Below are 11,297 nucleotides of genomic sequence, written 5' to 3' on the forward strand. Positions count from 1 at the left end.
TAAATCTGTCCTCAACATCACTTTACTATGCCTGTGCACCTACGAGCTTACACTTACACAAACTATATAATTATAAATTATATCATGAATTTAATTATTATTCTGTAGTGCACACAATGCTCTGGTATATTTAGGAAACATTTAGTGTAAAAAATATATTTTTTTCTAATTTTTGAAAATGGTTGTACCCATAACAACAAATTTAGGTATGCCCTACTACTTTTTAAAAATAAAAAAATTAGAAATTTATTATTTATTTATTTATTGTTTGGTAGTGCATATAATTCCCTACATTTTTTGTATATTTTGGAAACATTTAGTATAAGAACTATTTTTGTAAATTTTTGAAAATAATTATACCAAAAGTGAAAAATTTAGTCCTTTGTGTACTAATTGTGGTTTTTAAGATATATTTTTCATCAAGAGAACCTGGATACCATAACATATTTTCTGAAACTAGATAATATGAAGAACAAATTGGCTATCTCAGATTCTAATATTCATTATATTATCAAACTTAACCAGGTGCAATCCCACCATTTAAAAAAGAAGTTTTTTAATGTAGTCATGTGTTATAGTTATAATTAGTTATATATTATAATATATATGTATATATATTACAAAATATATAGCACAAAAAAGTGAACTATATATATATATATATATATAATTCATTCATATATATACATTTTGGTTTGTGTTTATGTATTCCCTTAAGGTTTGTATATGTAATGAGTAGTACCGTATATCGTATGTGAAGATAATAGAATTTCCCGGTCAGTTGCATTGTTTAGAACGCCAGTAAAAAATCGTACTGTCTTGACAAACCTTAGTCGTCAAAAACCAACAACAAAATATATGATATCTAAATTAAATTTAAATATTATTTTTCCTATTAGTCTGAATTATAATTAAATATGAAATTGCTCACAAATTAATGTAATTGCACATAAAAAACATTGCTTATTAAGCACAATCACTGCACCATGCTTTGATGGGATGAATTTTGAATTTTATTTTTTACATTATTGTGTCCACAATCCTGTGATACATTTAATATTAAACTGATATAAATTAACATAAAAGTTGAAAAAACATTTTATGAAAATTATCTTAAAACATTTCTAAAAGTAACAAAAATAGTTGTATGTAACTGACTATCTTGCCTACAACTGATCTAATGATCAATTTTTTAATGAAAACTCAACATTTTGGATTTTCCCAGCAATGAGAACAAAAGAGTGCAATTAAATATAAATAATTCACTTAAAAGCCGGCTGTAGTCATACGATCCCTGAAGAATGTTAAACATCAAACATTCCTATGCTGTTACTTTTGGTCATAAAATTATGACAAATGTCATTTTTTCTTCAAATTTTATACTTTTTGAATAGGTACTCAAACAATGAAGTATAACAAAGTTTGAGATTTTTTCTGAATAAAAAATATAAATACAAAAAACTAAAAGAATAATCATTTTGGTACATATTAATTATATATTTAAAATGAGACATCTCATAAGTATACAATGAAACATACGGAAGTAACGTTTTGAAGTTTAACATTGTTCTTAGGAGTTCAAATCAAGATGGCCAACAGCACAACTGATTCTTAATATTCCAATTGGAATAATCTCTATTTCCAAATCAAATCCTTTTTTAATACGTATTCACTTAATACCTAATACAAACTTCATTCGTTTACAAGTTTTTTTCAAAATTATAATTTAAATTCATTTTAACTGCACATGGCTGACAGTGTGTTTGTAACTTTACTAAAATAATCAAAGACATGTGAAAATCATTTTTTGCTCCACCGCCAATTTCACTGCATTATTTTTTATCCTCAAAATTGGAGTTCTTCATTAGTCAGAAATGTTGACATTAAAGCAAGAAGTGAAGATAAAAGCACTTTGAAAAGGATAGAAATAGAAGAGGAAAACCTTAACCACTACTACTTTAAGGGAAATGTCTCACCAGTGCATCTATAACAGTCTTGTCCCACACAATGGACTTTGTACTCTTCGTACTCATTTTGCTTTGAGGAGATGTTCGTCTATCCGACGAACGCTTTAATATCGACGGAACAGTTTTCTCTGAAACTGACTGTCCTCTACTATTTGCATGTGGAGGTTTGGAGTTTCTGGGAGACGTCCTACTGGAGGTCACTCCATTCAATCGAGTACTTGTTCCTTTTTGAGGAGAGATGAACTTTCTGTGATCTTCGATGGTATTCTTATTTGTGAACACTGTGTGTTTTTTTAGAACTGATGCCTTGGTTGGTGTTTTTGTTCCAGATCGCTTCAATAAAAAATTTGTTTGTTTAGTGTATAATATAAATAAATAGGCTATTAACTCTGAAAAAGCATTAAATATCTGCAGATTAACTGTTACCATAAGAAGTTAAGCATATGTGTGATTAGTGGTGATTGTAAACTCTTAAAGCTAATAATGAATATTAGTGCTGACCGAATGCTACCAGGATGCTTTTATAATGCTGTAAGGTACAATTAAATGAATGTAGTATTACCATAGCCTCCCTATTTCATATCTGCTAATGAAAACATCCAGTTTAAATGTAAAAAATATCGAAAAGCTTGATTCATTTTTTAATCAACTGTATAGAACTAAGTAGGTATGATCAATTTCCACAACTCAAAAACCAACTACTCCTAGTGTATAATGAAATATGTCTAAATCAATAGTAAAACACCAATAAAACAATCAGAATAACATTTACTTCTACTGTATTAGTATAATTTGCTAATATATAGATAGATATTTATGGATGAGATAACTTGTCCTTATTTAGCTGTTTGTAAAGAGAAAATTTAGGTTACGAAATCTTATTTAGGAGCACAACCTGTTTTCTGGGAAGATTTACATGAACAATAGTTTTTATTGTTATCAATCTTTTAATATAATTGTTTTAATGGAAACATGGATTTTAATAACTGTATCAATGCATGACTGGCTTCAAAAACATTCTAGCTAGTCAACTGAATTTAAGTTAAGCATTTGAAAAGTCAAGCATGGTCCGATTTCATGTAGTTTAGATTAGAAATACTACTATTGCACATGTTAAGTTAGCACTTCATAAAAAAACACCAAGATAAAAAATAGGCATATAATTTTTTTTTAATCACTATGTATGAAATTAAAGGCATTTATGGGAAATATGATAATTTTATAATTAGGCTTATATGTAAACTGAAGAGAAAAATATGGAATTTTAACAGCATGTAAATAAGTTATAGCTTCAGAGATTGACATTTTTTTAATCATTTAAGAAATTATATTTTATAAATAAACCCTAACTCGGGCGGTCTTACTTTTACGTCCAACTGCCACGCCTGTGTTTGGACGTTTTAAACAGCTGCTTCACTACACAACGCTTGACAACTGTAAAACGGTACACATTGACCTCTAGTAGCATTTATTTGAACTACCATGAATCCACAGTAGTTCTGTTTAGTTGCTAATATACTCCGACGGCCAACTAAGGAACTATCACGAAAGCACACCGGTGAAGTTTACGTGGACGTTAAAAACAGAACGTTATTGTTTCCTAGTTTTATTTTCCATCTTGATTGTGGTTGTCGGTATGGCAGAAATTAGTAATAACAATAAGGAGGTTTTATCAATTTTAGATTAGTCCGGATGCATTGTTGTGAGTTAGACATTCAGCAGTGTAACTTTTTTGAGAATTATGGCAATCGGTATGTGGACTCAATTTATGAACCACAACCTGACGGGATGATTCAAGAGATTCTGATGGCAGTTTGGTAAATGAAGATATCACACTAAAGTTGACCATTGGTGGGTGAGAAACATTAAATATATGCAGACCATGGAACAGCTCTGAGCACGGCAAATAAACCTGACAGTAGCCTTCAACAACACTGTTAAAAACTTGGCACTTAAGCATTTAAATATTATTTAAGAAAATTACATCTTCTTTAGTATTTTTTTTATTTTTTGTTAACAAAATTAAATATCTTTACAAATAAAATAAATCTCATTTCCTGAAGCTATAACATGTGTACATAATGTTAATATGTTATATCCTTTTATTTTCAGCAGTTTTTATTTAGACCTAATTATGAAATTGACTAAATTTCCTCAATGAAATACCTGTAATGTCATGTGGTGTGATCAAAAATATATGTTTCTATTTTTTCTGCATTCAGGGAAGTTATCTTAAAGGGACTACGAATTAATATTAAAAATATTTTCCAAACTCAAAATCGATTGAACCATCTTAACCTTGCATTACTTGGGTTTTAATTATAGAAAATAAAATTATTTCATTCTTATGTGACTGTTGGTGAGGTCAAGTATAATTTAGAAATTCTTCAATGTTAACTTCTTTATAATAATAACTAAACAATAAAAGTTGAAAAATGAATTTCAATTTATGACATCCAAACATTTGTACCATGAAAAATGTGCGCTATCACGTGTACTCTCAAGAAATGAAAGGGATTGTGTGACTCTGTGTTTGAAGTTGAATTAGACTGAAAATAATTACAGAAATTATTCGTGTCAAGACGTATTATTGTACTTTGACACAACACAACATTTAGTATTTTACTATTGACCCATTTTAAGTTCAAATGATTTTACGCTACAAATTAAGACAGACATATTACAAAAGTGATTTTTAATGGCTCTTTCAAAGTAATTAAAATATTTTAAATTATGCATGCATAATTTGATTATTTAGATACCAACTATTAAAATTAAAGCATTATTTGATTATACTTTCTTACAGAAGGGACATATTAACCTGGACACTTATTACCCAAATCAATGTTAAATATGGATTATTAAATACCAAAATTTGATTGTAATCAAATGTCTATTACTTTTTCATATGAATGGATATTATAAAACTAATATAAATATACTGGATTATAAATTTAAAAACAAACACTCCAGATATGGGTTTGATGATGTGTTCCTTGAACAGGAAATGCCTCACAAAAATAAAAAGTATATTATTGGAGTGTTTGTTTTTAAATTTATAAATAATTCCAATTAGAGAGACGCTTCTAGAATGTATATACCAGATTGTTTTATCACTTTGGTTACCCAAATCAACTATAATTTTCAAAGTGGTTCGTTTTAAAGACATAACAACTACCAGTTTCTGTTAAAACAACAAGCAAATTGACAACCAATCTGTGCACTGCTGACCTAGGATCAGGTATAGTAGCTTTATCACAGTATGAATAATCCATAAATATATCCTAACATATCATGATCAGGTCACAATTGGGATCATGTTCCTACAGACCCTAATGTTCATATTCATTTTTCTCAAAATTACATCCGTTATGACTCTAAATATTAATTTAACCCTTTGGTTGTTTTACAACGATATATCATTATATGTGCAATATATTTGCGGTAACATAACTTTATTTATTAATTAGCGTATCTATATACTAATTTGTGGAGAATTGAATTCTCCATACAACAAAATTTTTGTTTTATACTTGACTATGTAAAACTATATGGCTATACTTTACTGATGAAAAATTTCCTGAAATTTACGTAAGTTACAATTTATTTGTTTTTGTATAACAGGTATATTTTATACAAATTACATAAAACGCCTGGATCTGTTCATAATTATATTTACTTGTAATATACTCTACAACAAAAATATGCTATACAGTTCAAACTTAAAAAAATTTTTTTAATATTTTGTTCTTTAACATTTTTTTTAATTATATTGGTATGAAGTACCTTTTTGCAAGTTTATGGGCTAAAGAACAAAACTCATTTCAAGCAAGTATCAAGATTTTTTAAAGGTATAAATATAAAAAAGTCACCTGAGCTGAACAGTTTTGGGTATAACCCATGCTATAATGCTGAACAATTAAAACACAAGTTTTTAGAGAGCAGCCAAAGGGTTAAAGTTAAAACTATTAATAATATAATGCCAGATTAGTTGGCCAAGTTGCATACTTCTGGCAGAGGAATGTGCCTAGGGTCGTCCTCCCAGTTATTGATGGTCTCTGCGAGGGCAGCGAGACGTGCACTGCGACCAGAGTCCTTGTCGTTTCTCTGTGGCTCACTTGACTCCATGTCTGCAGCCAGAAATCGTTCCTCTGTCCGGTGGATGGGGGAAGACAAACGAGTTGGATCATCTGATCAAACAACACAATGTTATCACTTTGTTTTCTGCAAGTGGACAAATATTTATTTTGTGATTTGGCAGCTTTATCATCTGTCTTTAAGTAATCACTATTTGCTAAACACTGATAACCAGGGATATTTTGACAGTTTAGTCTCAAAACTGTTTACAACGACTAAAATATGCATTAAATGATTTGTGTATTTGGCTTGGTTTACATACAATTAACAAAATTGGTATAAACTAATGTGCATTTTAAATGAAAACTAACAATAAAACATAGAATGTTTACTATAGATTATCATTCATGTAACTAACATTTTTTGTGAGTTCACATACTCATAACTGGAACTCAAATATAAATTAAATTACCCAACAAGTTCAATGTTTATTTTGTTGTAAATTTTTATATTCTAGAAAAATAAGGAAATTGGGACAAAATTGTTTAGATTAGGCTACTATATTTTAGGTGTATATATTAATAACACAAACTTTTAAGTGATCTCACTACTTTTTACGTATGTTCAGCCTTGATTTAATGGTTTCAAATTTTTGTTCACAAGTGTAAATATGTCTTAATTAGACAGATTCTAATTTTGATTTAGAAAATCAAGATAGAAACAATTTTAAACTATGATCTACCATAGTTGTGTAAATATGATTTTAGGTACACAAGGAAATTCTAAAGCTTATTTACATTTTAGACTTCAGTTAAAGTTGATCAATGGAATGACTTAGAGAGTACAACTGAATTAAAAGTACAGAATATCTTTTACAAGATAAAGTATTTAGAATTGTGTATGGACTACAACCAAGTGACAGTTGTAAGAAACATTTACTTTAGGTAAGGGTGTCAATTTTCCATATCTAATAAACAAACATACCTAATTATTTTTGTTGTGTAGTAATAAAAGTAACACTTACTTTCAAAAATAACTGAAGATTTAATTTTTTAGAAAGCTTGAACATTTGTGATCACATAAAGTAATTTCATATTTTTGATGTGCTACACCATTGGATAATGTTATATATTTATCTTAAAATCAAATCAAATCTTTTATTGCTAGTAACAATCGCACATTGTATCGAACATGTCATAATTTATTCTAAAAATTTAAACACACACCACATTACCACTACATCCAAACTTACAACATTGTTCATACATTCAAGTCTCATTCATTCTTCGCCAATTTCAACCCACTTCCAGTGCTGGAGTCAAGTCAGTGAATTGGGTGGTCTCCCAGTTAAACACCAGAAACTCGTCAATACTGTAAAATGCATTTGACACCAGAAACCTGCCTGCGAAGGCAAGTGCTCATAAACCACCATTCTGTGGCTTCCAGTGTGGTTATCTCTGCCTCGAGTCTCATACTATTGGATCATCTTTTGGTACGTTTTTAAATAATTTAGGAAAACGATTTTGGACTGTTCATTGACTGCTTTTATGTTTATTTTTTAGAAAAACTTAAGTTTTTCTCTCAAAACCAGAGTGACCCATGTATTGTTTGTCTTCTTTGGACAAACTATGATTGTTTTTGTTGGGCAGCAGGTATTTTGAGATGGAAATTGAAACATTCATTGACAATTTGAAACTGCTGTTCTATGGGGTGTGAAGAATTTAGAAAATGCCACTTTTCTTTGGAAGGGAAGCGTTGAGGAGAACAATATTTTCTGGCCTTGTGTCTCTTATTGTTTTGGTACTTTTTGGTTCTCTAAAAATTTTTTTTCCCATCAGAAATTGTCAACATTCTCATGATTTTCTCAATAGACGACTGCAATGTGGCTATCACTCTCACTGGAGTTTTAACTAACAGTTCAAGGCCAAATGAACTCAGCAGATTGACTAATTGCTAGGTGGATGTATGGTTTCCATCACATCCGTTTGAAATCTCCCATCAAGACATAATTGTATTTATGGATAGTCAGGTAAATGAGCAATGCTTCAAATTAAAAAAAAAAACTTATTTTCATTTCCGCTGAGAGAACTGTAAACCCCTATCACTATTGTTGACCTGTTTGTTAGGACTTGAATCTCAACTGCTTAAAATTCTTTTGCGGTTGTTTCTTTGATTGGAAATTGGTGAACACTATATTTTGTCTCAGAAAAATTGCTACACCACCTCCTTTGGAGGCACAGCGGCAGTATGCATTGCCAATTTTTAATTTGAAATTTTGCAAAGTTCAAGGTTTTTGTTGTTATAACCGTTCTCGGTTATAACAAGGATATCTGATTTCTGCTCCTCACATATAAAGTGAATTTCATGTTGGTTGCGTACTGAGCGTTTTGGTGTATTAGTCTCAGGGAACCCTGAAAATGTAATTTTGTATTAGTCTGAGTTTGCTGATTTGGGTAGGTCAATTTAGTCCTTAGCTGTAAAGTGGACTCCTTAAAAAAACTGAATTCCCGTTAAAATTTGCAGAGCACCCTTTGTCCTGAAGAATGTCTGGACTGGGGAAGCGTCTCATGGCATCAGCGTAGCAGACATTTTGTATACTAGATGACTGTTGAGGGGTGGTCGTCAGATGTGGAGCAGGCGGGCACGGGCAATGTCAGTGTGTCGGGGGATGACGCAAGCAAACGCAGAACAATGCTTGACTAGGGTTTGCATAGTCAATGGACATTCCCCACTGTGTTTTTCATTACAAACAGTCACTCTTGTCATGTTCTCATCAGTTTTTATTGATGCTTCGCAACTAAAAACCGCCACAACACTTTTCCCTTTTTTAGGATTTGTTGTTGCCTATATTTGACATTGTTGTACATTATACAAGACCACTTCCAGTTTTGGTTTATTCAATTAAGAACAACATTGGTTGGTCATTCCTTGTCAAACCAACAAGGCACTCAACCTGACTATCCCTCATAGTTTTTAGTTACAAATTTTTTTAAATCACAAAATGCAGGGTTTTGTAACATGAGCTTAAATCTAAAATCTGCTATAACTACAGTTCTATTAGTGCTAGAGAGCTAAAAGATAGCTTTAAAGAGGGTTTCATGGATGGGCTTTTTTTCTTTGGGGCGGCCTAGTGCCATGCACTTAAGCCTCAAGAGCTTTTTGCCCACCCCAGAAACACACCATAAGGCCTACCAGTCTATGATTTCAGCAGTTCCATAAACCGCAGAAAACAACCTATCAAATTTGATACCCACTTGGGTAAACACCTTTGGTAAAAAAATAAATTTTTTGTAAAATTCAAAAAGGTGTTAGAAAATATTTTTGAGTTGGTTTTAAATTTATATGTTTTAATGCATGATTCTGTGAGTACACCATACAAATTTCAGAGTGGGAAGTGATGGAATCAAGAAATAACTAAAAATACATCACATTGCATATTTATATCATATATAAAAAAACTATGTGTGTGTGTTTCTCTGCAGTTCTTAACATAACAGCATATCCTACTATTAAATTTTTTTTATTAATTTTTAAAATCGTTAGGCCTACTAATTATAATAAATTTTAAACTCATGTTCCTATTTTTTATTGAAACTATTATGTAAATAAATTACTTCTTACATAGACTTAACTAACCAAATTTAATTTTATTTACTTTTTTCATAATATCATTTTAGTTCATACACTCCTTAAACATAAAATTAATATTTAATTAATATTTAAAATTAATATTTTACGTTTATATTCATTTAAATATAAATTTATCTTCCTAGAGTTTTTTTAACTTTACTTCCTAATATTTCCTTTTTTTTATTGGAGTTTCTTCATTGTTTTAGTGCTTTCCTACTTTGTATGATGGTATGTATACTCCTCTAGTTTGGGTTCTGGGATCTACTTTGGTGAAGACATCTGTCTTATTTACAAATAAAATATCTGGCACTCTAGTATATTTAAATGAAACCAATGGATCATGGGGTTCCCGAAAACTTATTTTAATGTCTTCTTTTTCTGTATCAATGACATAATCCAATTGTTTTTGTAATTTGTCTCAAAGTCTAGCTTTTAGGAAGTGAAGGAAACAGGATTTTTCCAGACATTTGACATCATTCAGTGAAACAAGAAATCAGTAACACTACGTTTCGAGATCTGCAATCTGATCTCTTCTAAAGAATGGCAAATGTCCGGAAAAATCCTGTTTCCTTCAAAATCCATCCATCATCAAAAATAACCTTCAAATATTAGGAAGTGTTGTTAAAATTTTCATTTACAAACTTCTATCTCTTGTACTACTGAATTTTACTTCCAGTTGATTAATAATCTGTCATAGTTTGGCTCGACTGGATTTTCAGGGCTTAAACTAAGTATTTTAGTTCTTAATGATTCTGTAAATTATTAAAATTTATTTTCAGGATATTTATTTTTGCTCAGATTTTTATTTTTTATTGGTGTTTCTTCAATCAAACCTAGTCTTTCATTCAAACTTTCAATTGCTTGTTCTTTTCAGGAGTAAGTATTAACAATTCTTCCCTTGCATTTGCTTCCTCGAGTTCAGTTTCTGGTTCCTGTAATGGTGACCGCAAAACTAATTTGCGACAACTATCACATATTTTATCACCTGCAACTATTCCTTCATAACATTTTAAAATATTTTCATTCACAGTCTTTAAATTTTGTTTGTGGTAGTCATGACCTGTATGTATAAATGGATTACAACAATATACATTGAGTTTCTATAGACCTGCTTCTTACCTATTTATAATAGCTTAATCAACATCAATAATACCATAACATACATATTAACACCTGATAATAAAAAGTGTTACCTTAAAATCAGTTCAACAAACTTAAAAACACAATTCTATCTTACTAAATAGTTGACAGTTTAAACTTTTGTAACACCAAAAAGTAACAAAAAACCTTAACAAGTAAATAATAAACTGTTAGTATCAAAGTGAGATCACAAAAAGAAATTCAACAAGTTTTTCACTTGTTCACTCTCAGAAAACAACAGGCAGACTGAAACAGCTAGCACAACAATGGAACACTATCATCACTTCTTCATGTTAGAATATGTCTATTCAAGTATCATTATCAGCAGATCAACAAAAGCAAGAATGATAAACAAAATCAAACTTTATATAATTGCTCACACATGGATTTTGTTTCTATATTCAACAGCAATATTTACAAAAATCAATAGAATTACATGATTTAAATTATTTAAAATTAAATCCCTTTTACTTCATTTTCAAA

The 11,297-nt window shown here is 30.1% G+C and overlaps 1 protein-coding gene across 1 annotated transcript in view; it reads right to left on the minus strand.

Moving 5' to 3' along the window:
- Positions 1–1,958: 1,958 nt before the first annotated feature.
- The window catches only part of LOC124365776, a 20,912-nt gene continuing 11,573 nt past the window's right edge, over positions 1,959–11,297 (minus strand). Inside the window, exons 4-5 of the mRNA XM_046821822.1 lie at positions 5,976–6,157; positions 1,959–2,300 (exon numbers count right to left, since the gene is read on the minus strand). Coding sequence (XP_046677778.1) covers positions 1,959–2,300; positions 5,976–6,157 — 524 coding nt within the window. The remainder of the gene's footprint in view (positions 2,301–5,975; positions 6,158–11,297) is intronic.

Source organism: Homalodisca vitripennis, chromosome 1 (assembly GCF_021130785.1).
Source record: "Homalodisca vitripennis isolate AUS2020 chromosome 1, UT_GWSS_2.1, whole genome shotgun sequence".
Taxonomy (NCBI): Eukaryota; Metazoa; Arthropoda; class Insecta; order Hemiptera; family Cicadellidae; genus Homalodisca; species Homalodisca vitripennis.